The sequence below is a fragment of the Procambarus clarkii genome, chromosome 5 (assembly GCF_040958095.1).
Source record: "Procambarus clarkii isolate CNS0578487 chromosome 5, FALCON_Pclarkii_2.0, whole genome shotgun sequence".
NCBI lineage: Eukaryota > Metazoa > Arthropoda > Malacostraca > Decapoda > Cambaridae > Procambarus > Procambarus clarkii.
In genome coordinates, this window is record NC_091154.1 from 7,851,694 (window position 1) to 7,870,770 (window position 19,077).

General features: G+C 42.6%; 1 protein-coding gene across 1 annotated transcript in view; it reads right to left on the minus strand.

Moving 5' to 3' along the window:
• The window catches only part of LOC123764296 (T-cell immunomodulatory protein), a 74,417-nt gene that overhangs the window by 29,472 nt on the left and 25,868 nt on the right, over positions 1–19,077 (minus strand). Inside the window, exons 3-4 of the mRNA XM_045751885.2 lie at positions 4,630–4,726; positions 2,749–2,962 (exon numbers count right to left, since the gene is read on the minus strand). Coding sequence (XP_045607841.1) covers positions 2,749–2,962; positions 4,630–4,726 — 311 coding nt within the window. The remainder of the gene's footprint in view (positions 1–2,748; positions 2,963–4,629; positions 4,727–19,077) is intronic.

The window sequence follows — 19,077 nt, forward strand, 5'->3', positions numbered from 1 at the left end:
CCCATGTGGTTGGAAGCATTCTATGTATGCCATTGACTGAGTTAGGCACCCAGAAAGGTAGGCATCCCAAAAAAACTTCTATTCTGGCGATAATTGCTACAAAAAACTGAACAAGTGGATAGAACTCCCCAAACAGAAACGAGCAAACAAGTATGACATCACCTGTCGCCGGGCCGCTTTCTGCGCAGCTCCCCCTTCCCTGGGAGGGGAAAGGGGAAGCCCCAGGCCTCCACGCCGGCTATCCATCTCTCAGTTCTGAGGCTGGACATCAAAACACGCGAAAATCGCCGACTGGAAGGAGGGAAGATTGCCGGAGAGCCTCCGGGACTCACCCAGAAAATGGCGTTTCATTACGTTCAACACTGGTTTTCTGGGGGAGGAGCCCCATAGGCTCCCCGGAGCTACCTACCCAAAGATGAACACAAGAGGGACCTAACCCAGGAGGTGGAAGTTGCACACACCTCAACGCAAAGTGGAGACAAAACTGCAACTGCCAACCCATGGCCACACAGGCCCGACAAGGCCCAGGAACATCAACGAAGGAACCCAGAGCCAACCTACAAATGACGTGGTCATGGGAACAGACCGCAGGCTGGCAAAACCAAACCACCCCGAGGACGACCCGAGAGAACCAGTCCCTGAAACAGAGAAGGAGGGAACCCGGAACAACCCAAAACATGACCTAGGTCACGGCAGCCATGGCACGCCAAGCACGGAGAAGTGTTGCAGCCGAACACAACACACAATGAACCCTCAGCCAGACCAACGAAGCATTAATAACTCTATAATCCCTCTGGAAAGCAGCCGTGCCAGTCTTCACCAGAAAAGAAGGAGACGGCTGCAAGCGAACATACCTATCATGAGAACCAAAAGAGCTGAAACCCAGGCGCCAGAGGAGGGCATGAATCACCCCGACCCCCCCCCCCCAAAGCCAACGTCCACAAGAAAAGAGCCTCGAAAAACCATCTAGAACCCAAGGGGCCACAACAAATCGAGAAGAGAAGAGAGCCTGCAATCCAAGAACCATGATGGCTCAAGGGTGCAAGAGCAGGCCAGAGGTGAACTACACCAGAAACGGCTCGCGAAGCGGTGCAGAGGCAATTCCAAAACCGAAGCAACCTGGAATGGTTCCGCCAGTGCTGCACGAGACAAGGCGATAGTATGTGGCAAGATGACTGCCCCGAACCTCCACAAGAGAAAGACAAGACCACGCTAACAAAACGTGGCAAACCTCAGAAGGGACAAAAAGAAAATGGAAGAACCACCAAAAAATCCACACCGCCACCAAGTAGCACACAGGTGGGACACCATAAATGAAGCCACCTGAATACCAACAGCCAACAGATGGTGAGAGACTCGAGGCGGAACAGAACCAGCCCCGCCATGGACCGATCAAACCTAGAAAAAGGCAAAGCCGCGGGAAGATCTTGCACCCGAGATCGTTATCACCGAGCAAGCAGAGCCGGAAACCCAAGCTGGCAAAGGAAATGGAATGTCTGCCATACAGAAAACTTCCCAACGCCAGCGAGCTCGCCAGGAGATCGGAGACTCAATGGTTCCAATGTGAGACTCGAGAGAAGGGACACCGCGAGACCTTGAAAATGCCAACTGGCAGGGTAAGCTAGGAAACCAGGAACCCAAACCTGGCAAGCCGGGAAAGAACCAAACATAGGGGCAGTGGAAAACCAGGGAATCGAACATGGACAAAGCCCAACCTAGCAGTAGGAGAGCCAAAATGCACATACAAAACACACAACAATGTGTAGGATAAAATGAGAAAAAACGGAAAAATGCAAGAAAAACACCAGAAAAACAGCCCCAGCACCAGCAGCTAGGGACAAGAATGTAGAAGGAAGATGAGGAATGAGGAAGGCAGGCAGCAAATGGGAACGAAAGGGACATGACCAACAACACAGAGACCATAGAGACATCAGGTGATTGACAGTTGAGAGGCGGGATTAAAGCGCCAAAGCTCAACCCCCGCAAACACAACTAGGTGAGAACAGAGAATCCAATGTATATGGAAGGGCTAAGCCAGGCACTGCAAGAAGGGCAAGGAATGAGTGACCAAGACCACAAAAAACGGGGCCGTAACCCACTGTGTAACAAATAACACAGAAGAACAAGGAAGGCCCCAGGAAGAAGCACGCAAGGGCACGCAAGGGACATAGCAGGGGGGAAGATGTAGATGTGTACAGTTAGTGTCCCCCAAGCAGAGATGTAAATGTGTTCAGTTAGTGTCACCCAAGCAGAAATGTAAATGTGTACAGTTAGTGTCCCCCAAGCAGAGATGTAAATATGTTCAGTTAGTGTCCCCCAAGCAGAGATGTAAATATGTTCAGTTAGTGTCCCCCAAGGAGAGATGTAAATGTGTTCAGTTAGTGTCCCCCAAGCAGAGATGTAAATATGTTCAGTTAGTGTCCCCCAAGGAGAGATGTAAATGTGTACAGTTAGTGTCACCCAAGCAGAGATGTAAATGTGTTCAGTTAGTGTCCCCCAAGCAGAGATGTAAATATGTTCAGTTAGTGTCCCCCAAGGAGAGATGTAAATGTGTTCAGTTAGTGTCCCCCAAGCAGAGATGTAAATATGTTCAGTTAGTGTCCCCCAAGGAGAGATGTAAATGTGTACAGTTAGTGTCACCCAAGCAGAGATGTAAACGTTACTAATCTTTACTTGTTTCAGATATACAGGTAACTATAATGTGCTGCAATATAAAACAATATATGATTCATAATGCAGGGAGCTTACCTTCCTTGTTCCCCTACTCCATACGGGGACCATGCACCTCTTCGGTACCCCATGTGGTTTATGTCTCCCCCTGGCATGGCTGGGGAAATGTTGCGAACATTGCGTGGATCATGCTCCGCAACAATACGTTGCGGTGTTGATAATACGGAATCGAGCATTACAGCATGGCCAGTCGTTCTCTCCACGTGTTCAACTAACCTCTTGACATCGATACCTGATAAAGAAATCCTGACAATATCAAAACACAAGGAGGCGGTGGGTGATCTCTGGAGTATTGTCAATATGTTGTCTACCCAAGTTTCCAAAGAGTTAATAACTCATCTGTGTCGGAAGTGTTCAAGTATGGTAATAGTATACGTAATACTCCTGGTCTCAGTAGTTCAGTCGGGTTCGTTCTCGATGCACAATTGAGAAATCCGGGTTCAAATCCCGAGCGGGACAGAAATGGTTGGGCACATTTCCTTTCACCCAATGCCTATGTTCACCTAGCAGTAAGTAGGTACACAAGAGTTAGTCAGCTTGTTCTGGGGTTGCATCCTGGGGGGGGGAGTCAGTAAATTGACCTTGAGGGGGGGGGGACCTTAATATAAGCCTAACATGTATGAATGTCGATGATTCCAAGGATCAACATCCCCACGACCCAGTCTCTGACCAGGCCTTCTGGTTGGTGTGGTCTGGTTGCAAGCAACCTTCAACACGGTGCTCGCAACCAGACATATGAATCACAGCCTGGTCGATCAGGTATCCTTTGAAGGTGTTTATCAAGTACATCATTCATGATTTATCATGATACATGATTTATCAAGTACATATAACAACAGTACATGAAACAGTCTAACTAGCACTAGTTACGATGTACAAGACACTTTCAAATGCATTTATTCACAGCCATTGAGACCTGAGGCTTAACCATTATCATGTTTTTTGTGGTCAATTTATAGCACATCTTTGCAATTGAATATACTTAAGACTCGCAGATCATGCTTATATATCTCGGTTGACTTTTATTTCTCAGCCAGACTAAGATACTGTAGCAATATCACTCATTTGTCTTGTCTTACAGTTTCATATTTGCACAGATGTCTAATCACTTGGAATCCTTGCATTATTTTAATTTTGCAAATGGAATGACTATTGGATAAAGGCGTTTCACCTATTTTTTTTATTGCCAATGGTATTTCCAAAAGTTAAACAATCTAAACTAAGACATTTTAATACAATAACAACAAAATATAAAATACAAAAGAGCAATGTGTTTATTAATTAAAATATTTGGCAAAGTTATAGTTTGGATTTATTGATAAGCACATTTCTGAGCAGATCATTATGTTGCTTACATATGATGACAGAAAATTCCTGAGGAAGCGTGTTAATTGTGTAGGGGTAGAGGCCACTGGGTGCAGGGATAAAGCTTCCTGGTGAAGGATCACCTATGTCGGTGTAGGAACAGGGGAGCCTCTGGGTAGAGAGATGAAGGTTGCTGGTGAAATATTACCTATGTTTGTGTAGGGACAGGGGAGCCTCTGGTTAGAGGGATGAAGATTCCTAGTGAAATATTACCTATGTCGGTGTAGGGACAGGGGGTCGCTGCGTAGAGGGATGAAGGTTCCTGGTGAGATATTACTTATGTCGGTGTAGAGACAGGGGAGCTTCTGGGTAGAGTGATGAAGGTACCTGGTGAAATATTACCTATGTCGGTGTAGAGACAGGGAGCCGCTGGGTAGAGTGATGAAGGTACCTGGTGAAATATTACCTATGTCGGTGTAGAGACAGGGGGCCGCTGGGTAGAGTGATGAAGGTACCTGGTGAAATATTACCTATGTTGGTGTAGGGACAGGGGGCCGCTGGGTAGAGTGATGAAGGTACCTGGTGAAATATTACCTATGTTGGTGTAGGGACAGGGGCCGCTGGGTAGAGGGATGAAGGTTCGGCTGAACATCACAACGGGACTGCATTCCTCAGGTGACAGAATCAGCTCCTGGAGACACATTACACAATTCAAAGTACAGTATCGGGAAATACATCTCAGAGCAAAAAATTTCAGTGAATCTTTATAAAGCATTAAATTATTGTTCTGACTGTATAATGCAATAACAATTAAATATCGTTTGAATAGGAGGGGCAAGGAGAAAGAAACATTAAAGTTACCAAATTTTCAAGCATATATAACAAGTTTAATCATATTTTGTGATTTTTTTTGGTATTACTATATTCCATCATACATTTACTGAAAGGTGATTTTCCCGTGATTTATCAAGGGAAAACATGTTTTTGTGCATGTTGTAGCGAGTAGATTATCCCAATAATATACTCGCTCCAAATATAGTGTTAATATTCCTGTCAACCTTTGGAGATAAATGAGGTGAGGCGTTGCCCGGGCAACACGGTGAGGTGTTGCCCGAGCAATATAAGCAGCAAGAATAGCAAACATTAACAGTCTACTTTCAAGTGTGGTCTAGAGCAGACACTTGCGAGATACTGTACCGACGCTCAGTGCGCTCAACTCACACCAAAGTATCACCTGTGTACTTCTGTATATTCGACCAAATATATATATAGTGTCTGTGTTAATTTGTCACCATACTTTACGTAACAATAGAACCGTTACATTGGTGACCCCAGAGAGTTTCGACGATACCCAGCCACGATGGACTACAACATGGACTCTCACTGGACCTCTACTGCTACTGTTTGCTGTGATGGAACACTGTCAACACCCTTGCCACAGCTATGATTTAATCGCGTCCATCTCTGCATTTTCATCTACTACGGCTTGCTGCTCCATGATCGTTACTCACTCATCTGACAGCCTCATCAATGATTACATCATGTTGGATCTACAGCTTTTCCTGCCGGCTCTCCGTCGCTGCCAGGGCACTGCTTGTCCTACGCCCACGACAGCTGCTCTGTCATCAGATTCATCTACACGTTCACTGCATTTTGATACTCGGCCGACTCAAGCCCTATTTACGCAGTACAGGACTTACAGCTTGCGTTCCGACACTTCGTCGCCTTCAGGACAATTCAGCTCTAGATGTGATTACCTCGTAATCCTAACTACGTGCCTACATTACCTCCTAATGTCCTGGTGCCCGAGCCCATCCGCCCCGGATCTAAATGCTCCACCAGCGACCCAAGGACGCAACAATTATGCACATTCTTCTCTCGTGCTACACCGAGCTTGTCCACACACTGCCTACATCTTTTGGTACCAGACTACAATTTCCACAGTCAACAATGTAGTACCCGGCGTATACAGTCCTAATCAACCCAAGACGCTACAGCTTCGACACAGAGCAGACAGCAGACTACGACCGCATCGAGCCGCCACGCTCTCGCTCCCCGAGTTCAGACACTCACAATTCTCAATCGAGCCGCCACGCTCTCCCACATAGAGCTCCACGACTCCGGCCTCACTCAGCTCTCTGCTCTGCTCCAGGCTTCGTCTCAACGTCTGCGACACTGCTAAATCCAGAGACACATCCGCCGACTACGCAGTTCACTTTTCGACCACAGTTACCAGCCGCACCGCAACCTGATCCTACGACAACGGACGATCCTGTACGACCTCCCACCCTACAACCCCAGTTACCAGCCGCACCACAACCTGATCCTACGATCCTGTGCGACCTCCCACCCTACGACCCCAGTTAGATGACATCAGCGAAGAGGAGGAAGTTAACTTTGATGGTTATGTAACGCGAGCAGGGCGTACAATTCACCGACCAGCTAAGTTCCTTGATCAAGTATTTTTCCTTTCATCCCCTGGGAGGGGGAGTTCTGTAGCGAGTAGATTATCCCAATAATATACTCGCTCCAAATATAGTGTTAATATTCCTGTCAACCTTTGGAGATGAATGAGGTGAGGCGTTGCCCGGGCAACACGGTGAGGTGTTGCCCGAGCAATATAAGCAGCAAGAATAGCAAACATTAACAGTCTACTTTCAAGTGTGGTCTAGAGCAGACACTTGCGAGATACTGTACCAACGCTCAGTGCGCTCAACTCACACCAAAGTATCACCTGTGTACTTCTGTATATTCGACCAAATATATATATAGTGTCTGTGTTAATTTGTCACCATACTTTACGTAACAATAGAACCGTTACAATGTAAACACTATGTACATTTAGATACTAGGAGACCAAAGAAATGTATCCTGTCTGCCTACAAATAAAGTATATTTATCATAAATATTAAAAAATATATACATAAAATGTCCATATACTGTACATTAACTATTTTAAACTTTGAGTCAACAGTCTTCTGTATATTAAAAAACTAATTATAAGTTAGCAGCTAATATGCAAATGACGTATAAATATGCATTTCTGTATTACATTTACAGTACATAAGGAAGATGGCTGTTATGCAAGCGATGAGTCACAATAAATTATGTTGGCTAAATTATGTTGACCAGACCACACACTAGAAGGTGTAGGGACGACGACGTTTCGGTCCATCCTGGAACATTCTCAAGTCGATTGAATCGACTTGAGAATGGTCCAGGACGGACTGAAACGTCGTCGTCCTTTCACCTTCTAGTGTGTGGTCTGGTCAACATGGCTGTTTATACCTGGGTGCCACTATATGACAGGTACTGTGAGGGCCAGGTGTAGGAGAGTGCCACTCCATGAGCTGCAACATTCGTGAACCATCCAACTCTTTAAAGCCAAATGGCAACAGCTGCAACTCTGTGAATTACCTTCGGCACCATAACAGTGATGTCACCGGTGCCATAACAGTGATGTCACCTGAGCCATAACAGTGATGTCACTGGTGCCATAACAGTGATTGTCACCGGTGCCATAACAGTGATGTCACAGGTGCCATAACAGTGATGTCACAGGTGCCATAACAGTGATGTCACCGGTGTCATAACAGTGATGTCACCGGTGCCAAAACAGTGATGTCACCGGTGCCATAACAGTGATGTCACCAGTGCCATAACAGTGATGTCACCGGTGCCATAACAGTGATGTCACCGGTGCCATAACAGTGATGTCACTGGTGCCATAACAGTGATGTCACAGGTGCCATAACAGTGATGTCACAGGTGCCATAACAGTGATGTCACAGGTGCCATAACAGTGATGTCACCGGTGCCATAACAGTGATGTCACCGGTGCCATAACAGTGATGTCACCGGTGCCATAACAGTGATGTCACCGGTGCCATAAGTGATGTCACAGGTGCCATAAGTGATGTCACCGGTGCCATAACAGTGATGTCACAGGTGCCATAACAGTGATGTCACCGGTGCCATAACAGTGATGTCACCGGTGCCATAACAGTGATGTCACCGGTGCCATAACAGTGATGTCACTGGTGCCATAACAGTGATGTCACCGGTGCCATAACAGTGATGTCACCGGTGCCATAACAGTGATGTCACCGGTGCCATAAGTGATGTCACCGGTGCCATAACAGTGATGTCACCGGTGCCATAACAGTGATGTCACCGGTGCCATAACAGTGATGTCACCGGTGCCATAACAGCTCACCAATGGTATTACTAGTGGGTGAATACTGTACTGTGTATGGTGAATGCAGTACAGTTTATGGTGAATACTGTACTGTGCATGGTAAATACTGTACTATGCATGGTGAATACAGTACTGTGTATGGTGAATACAGTACTGTGTATGGTGAATACTGTACTGTGTATGGTGAATACTGTACTGTGTATAGTGAATACAGTACTACATCTGGTGAACACAATACTATATATGTTTAATACAGTACTGCATATAGCAAATACAGTAGAGCACACAACAAATACAGTACTGTATACTACAAATACAGTAATTCACATAGCAAATATGGTACTGCAATTATTATTAGTATTACACAGAGAGTAATCACACTAACATGACTGCATCAATCTATGAGAAAAGCCATACTAGCCGTGATGAGGGTTCGAACCTATGCAGTGGGTGTTCTCAGATACATGCTTCTACCTACTAGACCCTGCCATGGTAAAAGGATTGTGACCTGGAGTTCTACTGAACTCACAAGAGTTTCCTGAAGTTTCTACTGAAGCTGGAGCAGGATTTTCACACCATCTCCCCATGCACTCTGGCTCTGTCATCTAGGACTTGTTCTACCTCTGATGCTCCTCTTTCAATACCCAGTGAGTAGTCACACTAACACGACTGCATCAATGCGAAATTCCATAGGAGCAGTGATGAGGGTTCAAACCTATGCGATGGATGTTCATGTGCGTGAGAACATCCGCCTTGTAAGTTCAAACGCTCGTCAATGCTCCTACAGATTTTATTATTATTATTATTATTATTATTATTATATGGCAAATACAACAAGGATTGTTCCTGAGCTAAGGGGGACCGAGCTATGAAAGAACATCGAGGGAACTGAACCTCACTACACTGGAGGAAAGAAGGAACAAGGCAGACATAATAATGACATACTGTACAAGATACTAAAGGGGGGGATTGACAAAACAGATATAGCTGCAATGTTCAAAGTAGAATGAGAGGACATAACTGGGAACACAGACGAGTTTCAGGTTAGCCAGAAAGAACTTTGTCAGTCTAAGAGTCATAAATGAGGTGAAGGGGAAGGGAACTATCAGGAGAAGCACCAAGCCATTACGACTATATAGCACTGGGAAGGGATCGGGATAAGGATTTGGGATGGGAAGAGGTCGGGATAAGGATTTGGGATGGTACGGGGGGGAAGGAATAGTGGAACGGACCAGATAAGGACGTTGTCGAAGTCAATTTGATACACAACTTTAAATGTAAATGTGATAAGAAAAGCGTGCAGCATCACGGCATTGAACCAATGGTGGTTGAAAGGTGCGTCTTACAAACAGATGCTCAACCTTGAAACTCAACTACTGTATGTGAGTACGGTACTTGTACTGCATATTGTGAATACAGTACTGCATATTGTGAATACAGCACAGCATATTGTGACCACAGTACTGCATATTATGAATACAAAACTGCATATGATAAATACAGTACCGAATATGACAAATACAGTACTGCAAATAATGAATACTGTACTGTAGGCGATGAGTCACAATAACGTGGCTGAAGTACTTGAGACAATTGACTTGAGAATGGTCCAGGATGGACCGAAACGTCGTCATCCCTTCACCTTCTAGTGTGTGGTCTGGTCAAAATACAGTACTGTGTATGGTGAATACAGTACTGCATATGGCAAATACGGTACTGTGTATAATGAATACAATACTGCATATGGAGAATACGGTACTGTGCATGGTATAATATACATTAATGTGAATGCTGTCAAGATAATTTACAAAAAAAAAAAAATCCCAATAAAACTTCATTTAACTTTAGATCAATTACAAGCAGATCATTGAATCCTTTGTGACAACGTCCAACTGACCAGGCACAGCCTTGTTAACCCTTAAACCGCTAACTGTTAAATAGCAAACATCCCCAGGGCGCTCAAGAAAAAAATTGTTCTGAAAAAATTATTTTTTCTGACATTGTTAACCCTTAAACTGCACATGGCGTATATATACGCCATGAGTAACATGTCCCACGGTGCGCATGGCGTACATATATGCCATAGGGTGCCAGGCACGATTCAAATGGCCCGCAGCTACATGGGGTTCACATTAGCTTCCTCAGGGCTCTTGTAAACAGACGCCATTTAAAAAAAAAATCGTGGGCAATATTCTCAGGTGTGAGAGGCACAGTACTATTGGAGCAACCAAGGTTGGCGCACGCAGCATGAGCAATCGTCACAATATATATGGCCAGCCAGTGGCGGGCTGCCACTGCCACTCAGCATACCAACTTAGTGGTTCGTTATGGTGAACACGAATGTAGATACTTATATATAGCGTCTGTATGTAGTGAATAAAAGCAAAAACAGTATTGTGGGAGGAGAATGTGGGCGAGTCAGGTGACTTGAGGGAGGGCGTGAGTGGCTGGCTGGTACACGACGGTCACACCTTGTTACTATTTGACTCATAATAGCAACTTAGTGGTTCGTTATGGTGAACAAAACACGCAGATACTTATATATAATCTGTGTATATAGTGTAATAACTGACAAAGTATTTGTTCACTGTTTGATGAACATAATTGAATCAACAATATGCACACCATATTTTTTACTACAGCGATGATTCACTCATTTTATTATATAAATATATCACACTACACACTATTGAAATAATATTACAGCAAAAAAACTACGAAAAATCAATCGGAGACATTGAAATAATTAGGTAATTATCTCTTTGTTTTAACTCCGGCCTGACAGCTGGCGATCAACAGATCGCCTGGGACGCACGCTGAGTCAGCGCTGTTTTTTTGCCAGACTTCCCCGCCCTAAAGCAGGCAATATATGCCACTTACGATTTTATTATTATTTTTCCCATGATCAGTGAACACAAATTAACAGGTTAGGAAGAAAATTTTTTTTTTTTTTTTTTTTTTTTGTATGCGCCTGTGGGTGTCAAATGGTATATAGCCATGCACCATTAAGGGTTAATCGAACATTTGTATGTTCCACTGAACATTTAGTATCGAATTCAATTTGTTCGGTTCTTCCAGGAATTCGCTAGAGCAGGGTTCGTTAGAGTGAAGAAGCACTGTATTTGTTGTTATAACTTGTTAGGTGGTGTTAAAACTTGTTCAAATGTTGTAGCGACATTGTAGTTTTGTCGTGTGTTTGGCGGGTTATGATGGTGTAGATATACCTTACAGAGTTATAGTAAATATTACCACAGCCCCGACTGGCCTCCACTACATTTCAGAACACACTCAGTTTTTCAGAAAACTGTACCTGCTGCTTGATACGGCTTGATGGGGTTCTGAGAATTCTTTTACTCCCCAAGCCCGGCCCAAGACCAGGTTTGACTTGTGAGAGTTTGGTCCACCAGACTGTTGCTTGGAGCGGCCCGCAGGCCCACATACCCATCACAGCCCAGTTGGTCCAGCACTCCTTGAAGAAAACAATCTAGTTTTCTTTTGAAGATGTCCACGGTTGTTCCGGCAATATTTCTGATGCTCACTCGTAGGACGTTGAACAACCGCAGACCTCGGATGTTTATACAGTGTTCTCTGATTGTGCCTATGGCACCTCTGCTCTTCACTAGTTCTATTCTGCATTTTCTTCCATATCGTTCACTCCAGTACGTTGTTATTTTACTGTGCAGATATGGGACCTGTCCCTCCAGTATTTTCCATGTGTATATTATTTGGTATCTCATCTCCTTTCTAGTGAGTACATTTGGAGAGCTTCGAGACGATCCCAATAATTTAGGTGTTTTATCTCGTCTATGCGTGCCGTATATGTTCTCTGTATTCCCTCTATTTCAGCAATCTCTCCTGCTCTGAAAGGGGAAGTGAGTACTGAGCAGAACTCAAGATGGGACAACACAAGTGATTTGAAAAGTACAACCATTGTGATGGGATCTCTGGACTTGAAGGTTCTCGTAATCCATCCTATCATTTTCCTGGCTGACGCAATACTTGCTTGATTATGCTCCTTAACCCTTGAACTGCGCAAATCACATATATATGATATCAGTGACAAAACCGAAACCGCGCACATCATATATATATGATTTCGTGTCTAGCTCTATAATTTAAACGCCCCACCTGGGATAGGGGCAGCTATAGTACAGCCACGACTGATAGTTGCCAGATGCCACCTAGAAAAAAAATCCAGGTCAACATTCTTGGGTGTTAGAGCGTCAGTATTGAGCAAGCCACCAAGGTTGGCGCACGCAGCACGAGCTCACAGTACCGCTGTTCAGCTTGTGACCACAGCATCGCCTACAAATGCCATAATATGATACTGCTATTATTTAGCAGTGATAGTATTACTGAAGCCCCCTGACTGTGATAAAACTGACCAGGATTCTGATAATAGCAGGATTGTGGTGATATTTAGCGCTCTGCTCCATGGAGGGAGAGGAAGGCTGTGGAGGGAGGGTTGTGGCGTTGTCTTCTAACTGTGTGGGGCCACCATTTATTGACTGCACTCACCATACCAGCTTAGTGGTTCGCTATGGTGAACACAAATGTAGATATTTATATATAACGTGTGTGTATAGTGTGAGATAACAGCGAGAGGAGTAGGTTGGGAGCCACCATTTTGGTGAGGGAGGAGCGACATCTGCATGACTTGGCATGTTGTTTACTGATGGCCACTATGGTCTTTGGGCACCATACCAGCTTATTTGTACAGGTATGATGAATAAAACAGGTAGATACTTATATATAATGTGTGTATATAGCGTAATAACACCACAAACAATACTGTTGGAGGGGAAATATTAGTGCATCTGGCCTTGAGGGCAGCCGCCGATCAGCTGACTTTTTGAGTACTGTAGCTACGTCTTTGTGCCTTTACTCACCATACAAGCTTAGATGTACAGTTATGGTGAACAAAATATGTAAATATGTATATATAACTTCTGTGTATAGTGAATAAATGCATAAACAGTATTGTTGGAGGAGAATGAGGGTAAGTCAGTGGTGTTGAGGGAGGGAGTGGCAGTGAGTAACTCGCTGGTGTTTGGCGGTCACTCCTCGTTGTTTTTTTACTCACAAGACCAACTTAGTAGTTCGTTATGGTGAACAAAACATGCAGATACTTATATATAACCTGTGTATATAGTGTAACAACAGCAAAACTATTTGTTTATTGTTTTATGAACATAATAATTGAATCACTAATATGCACACCATAATTTTGAGTACAACGATGGTTCACACATTTTATTATATAAATATACCACAATTCACTGTATGGAATAATATTACTGCAAAAAAAACTAAGAAAAAATCAGAGACATTGAAATAATTAGGTAATAATATATTTGTGGCAACTGCTGTCTGACAGCTCAGGCAGAGTAGACCTCATCTGGCGAAGGCTCTGCCAACGCCCCTTTTTTGTCACACTTCCCTACCCTACTGCGGCTAAAATATGCCACCTATGATTTTTGTTATTTTTTTGGTGATCAGGGAACAAAAATGAACACTTTTATAAGACGAAAGAATTTTTTGGATTTTTTTGTTGTTGTTGCGCCTGTGGGTGTGAATTCCATTTGGGCCCCTAGCGGTTTGAGGGTTAAAAGTTAGGTCATCGGACATCAGTATTCCCAAATCCTTGACATGCTGTTTTCCTACTATGGGCAGATTCGATTGTGTTTTGTACCCTGTATTATGTTTCAGATCCTCATTTTTGCCATATCTGAGTACCTGGAATTTATCACCATTAAACATCATGTTATTTTCTGCTGCCCAATCGAAAACTTTGTTAATGTCTGTACTTTTTCAATGTCTTCAGCAGAGGTAATTTTCATGCTGATTTTTGTATCATCTGCAAAGGATGACACGAAGCTGTGACTTGTATTTTTGTCTATATCTGATATGAGAATACGGAACAGCAGTGGTGCAAGGACTGTACCTTGAGGTATAGAGCTTATAACTGCGCTCGGACTCGATTTTACTTGACTGACTGTTACTCTGTGTTCTGTTCGACAAGAAATTGAGTATTCAGCATCTTACTTTACCAGTTATACCCATTGATCTCATTTTGTGTGCAATCACTCCATGGTCATATTTATCGAATGCCTCGAATGCCATTTGGCGAATGCCGAATGTACAGAAACATAAGTAAATAAAGTAAGTAATTATCAAAGGAAGGTACCAAACCGGGAAGGCTATGTAGCACCACCAAATGTGCGGAGTAATCAGAGGGCGCTAAATATCACCAAGGATGCCAATGCGAGAACAGAAACGCATAAGGTGAACAATTAGTAAATAAAGATAAAGGATAAATCAAACAACAAGAATAAAGCCAACTGTTAGAATAAATATAATCTGCTCATATACAGTACTGTAATTAGCAATAAAATCTATTACAAAAGGGCCAATTCAATACAGTATTATAATATATATACAGTATATAGAAACATGCTACATGCCTCTCTATTTATATATATTATAATTATTTAATTATTTATATTTTATTTCAACTTGGCAATTGGAGCCTTGAACTGCTACCACATAAACCATTGCTCGCATTTTAACCTACTGAGCCTCAAATACCTACCGAGCCTCAAAAAAATTAATTTTTAAAATTCTTGCGCACAGTGGTGTTGCCGGCTATTAAGACTGTAGCAGCTTAACCACTGCACTGCGCAATGCACCTTAAGGTGCTCTGAGGGTTGTGTAATTTTTTTAATTAGTCCATATTTTAATTTTTTTTTGTTTTCATCACCCTTTGTAATTTGAAATGAAAATGGTTGAGTTTGGAAACATTAAATGTTTGACATTAACATTTGCTGAACATTTATAAAAACAACAAAAATATGTCGTTAACAACTGCACCATGAAATTTTTGCCAAAAACAGGTGCGCAGTGCAGGGGTTAAAGGTTGAGGGGTGTTGGGGCTCAGTAGGTAGAGCTGCGCGCTATGGTTTGTGATGTCAGCAGTTTGAGGCTTCGATTGTCAAAGTGAATGAAAAGCTTTCATCCACAATATGATGATTAACAATATATAAACAAAATTTATATATATATAAAACGGTACACACACACAATGGTACAGTGTTATATATATATGGTACTATACACAGACTAGATGATTATCTTACCAATGGAAATGACACATGGTGCAGAAATAAAAAACGAAATATTATATAACGTAACAGGTACAGTACTGCGTAATCCCTAATAATCACAATTAATCTGATCTTCATAAATTGTGCAGCATTGAAATTAATATTTGAATGTCTTCAAACCTCAAGACCCTCAAACCAAAGCAATGTGCTCCCAATTTTCACAACATGCGCACTCTGAAGCTACGGAGAAAAACACAGAGATAAAAGGCACCTTTCATTTATAAACAATGCTTCTCCTGTAAGGTCCTTATCAACTCTCACAGATATATAGGGTTCAGAGTGTATAACTTGCTCCGCATAGCTGTTGGGTTTCATCGAGCCTGTATGGTAAATGTATAAAAAATGTCTACTCCCATCTTGGTGTTTCTATATATTGGCTAGCACTTTGTCGCACAGGGAGCCGGTCGGCCGAGCGGACAGCACGCTGGACTTGTGATCCTGTGGTCCTGGGTTCGATCCCAGGCGCCGGCGAGAAACAATGGGTAGAGTTTCTTTCACCCTATGCCCCTGTTACCTAGCAGTAAAATAGGTACCTGGGTGTTAGTCAGCTGTCACGGGCTGCTTCCTGGGGGTGGAGGCCTGGTCGAGGACTGGGCCGCGGGGACACTAAAGCCCCGAAATCATCTCAAGATAACCTCAAGATATTGTCATCTCCTTAGTTACCACAAACTTGCTTGACCTCTTAATGGCAATATTATAACCCAAACCAAGCACATGAAATGAAAGTGACAACGTATGTCATGATAAGGATTAAGGACCGGGTTGCGGGAACATTGAGCCCTGAAATCATCGCAAGGTAAGGTAAGGGTCTAAGACAGATCAAAGCATCATCACTCGCAATTTGTGTGCGGGTTGGGTCATTTGTTTCATCCATATTATTGTAACTTATCTTGCATTGTACTGTATATACAGTACTTATACTGTCTATAAAAATGATATATTACGTATATACAGTACATAATGCTTATATACATGGGTATACACACAGGTATGTACCTATGTACATGTAAACATGAATCCAATGTATATACAGAGGTATGTATATACATTGTATATACAGAGGTACGTACACACACACACACACACACACACACACACACACACACACACACACACACACACACACACACACACACACACACACACACACACACACACACAAAAGACAGTATGGTTTTCGATCAGGAAGATCCTGTGTATCGAATTTACTCAGTTTCTATGATCGGGCCACAGAGATATTACAGGAAAGAGATGGCTGGGTTGACTGCATCTATCTGGACCTAAAAAAGGCTTTCGACAGAGTTCCACATAAGAGGTTGTTCTGGAAACTGGAAAATATTGGAGGGGTGACAGGTAAGCTTCTATCATGGATGAAAAATTTTCTGACTGATAGAAAAATGAGGGCAGTAATCAGAGGCAATGTATCGGAATGGAGAAATGTCACAAGTGGAGTACCACAGGGTTCAGTTCTTGCACCAGTGATGTTTATTGTGTACATAAATGATCTACCAGTTGGTATACAGAATTATATGAACATGTTTGCTGATGATGCTAAGATAATAGGAAGGATAAGAAATTTAGATGATTGTCATGCCCTTCAAGAAGACCTGGACAAAATAAGTATATGGAGCACCACTTGGCAAATGGAATTTAATGTTAATAAATGTCATGTTATGGAATGTGGAATAGGAGAACATAGACCCCACACAACCTATATATTATGTGAGAAATCTTTAAAGAATTCTGATAAAGAAAGAGATCTAGGAGTGGTTCTAGATAGAAAACTATCACCTGAGGACCACATTAAGAATATTGTGCAAGGAGCCTATGCAATGCTTTCTAACTTCAGAATTGCATTTAAATACATGGATGGCGATATACTAAAGAAATTGTTCATGACTTTTGTTAGGCCAAAGCTAGAATATGCAGCTGTTGTGTGGTGCCCATATCTTAAGAAGCACATCAACAAACTGGAAAAGGTGCAAAGACATGCTACTAAGTGGCTCCCAGAACTGAAGGGCAAGAGCTACGAGGAGAGGTTAGAAGCATTAAATATGCCAAAACTAGAAGACAGAAGAATAAGAGGTGATATGATCACTACGTACAAAATAGTAACAGGAATTGATAAAATCGACAGGGAAGACTTCCTGAGACCTGGAACTTCAAGAACAAGAGGCCATAGATTTAAACTAGCTAAACACAGATGCCGAAGAAATATAAGAAAATTCACCTTCGCAAATAGAGTGGTAGACGGTTGGAACAAGTTAAGTGAGAAGGTGGTGGAGGCCAAGACCGTCAGTAGTTTCAAAGCGTTATATGACAAAGAGTGCTGGGAAGACGGGACACCACGAGCGTAGCTCTCATCCTGTAACTACACTTAGGTAATTACACTTAGGTAATTACACACACATTTCTCAAATTATTCAAAATACTACAAACCCAAAAAAATTTTAATTCAACTTATATGTCCACATACAGAACACAATTATGCACGATGATCAAACCACACATCAGAAAGTGAGAAAAACAATGACGTTTCGGTCCGACCTGGATCATCAAACCATGTGAAAGAGGCTTGATAATTCTTTTCGCTTTCTGATGTGTGTGATTTGGTCATCGTATCTTCAGCCACATTATTGCGACTCATCATCATCAAGATTCTGCACCATTAGTGCCCTTAGACTAAGTTAATAAGTCAATAAATAATAAGGTTCAGGATTACATATTAAAATGCTTTAGCCACGGCATGTTTGCTCTGAAGCATCCGAACGAAGGTTCTTTCATATGATTAATTTTCAATGATCTTTCTTGTGATGGCATTAAAGATTTCAAACTTACAAGCAAACTGTAAGTAACCAAACTAAATGTAAGTAACCTAAAGATCAATGCATATTACACTAGAAATACTGTGCTTTGCACTCTATTATCAGAAAAAGATTTAGACATTATTTATAACACACACGAATACACAACTACAACAATGAACCAAGACGAAAGAATGTAAACCAGACCAAGTTATCACAAGTCTGGTTTATCACAAGTCAAGCATAGGGAGTAGAAGAACTCCCATAACCCTCTTCAGGTATGCTCCAGGTACACTTACATCATTTGTTAGATTTTAAATTAGGTAATAAATTGTTAGAGATAAAGTAGTGAACTTGAAATGATGCTTCTGCCAGACACTTAACTTAGAAACTCTAGTATAAGATACGCATGATAATGTCCACCATTCTTTTCCTTGTAGTTTGCCTGTTGTCAGATGCAAGAGTTTTCCTACTCTTGTATAACTTCTCCAACAAGGCCCTGCTGTTTTTGCCTTGAAACTGATTCATGCTTTAATCACGATTCTCTTTTAGAGTACCATATAAAAATTAGTTCTAATTACAAAAAACCAGCGTTGAATGTAATGAAACGCCATTTTCTGGCCGAGACCCGGAGGCTCCCAGGAGCTTACTAGGCTGATATGCTAATGTCAGACTTTGGCATCAGTCATGTGTATGGAGTTCTGTGGGCCTACCGGGGACCACGAGCCAGTCTCTGGCCTCTTCCCTCCCCTCAGAGAGACAAGAAGCCCCAATGGCCTATAGAAACCCCTGTGTGGTTGGAAGCATTCTATGTCTGCCATCGACCGGGTCAGGCACCCAGAAAGGTAAGCATCCCAAAACAAACCCCTATGCTGGT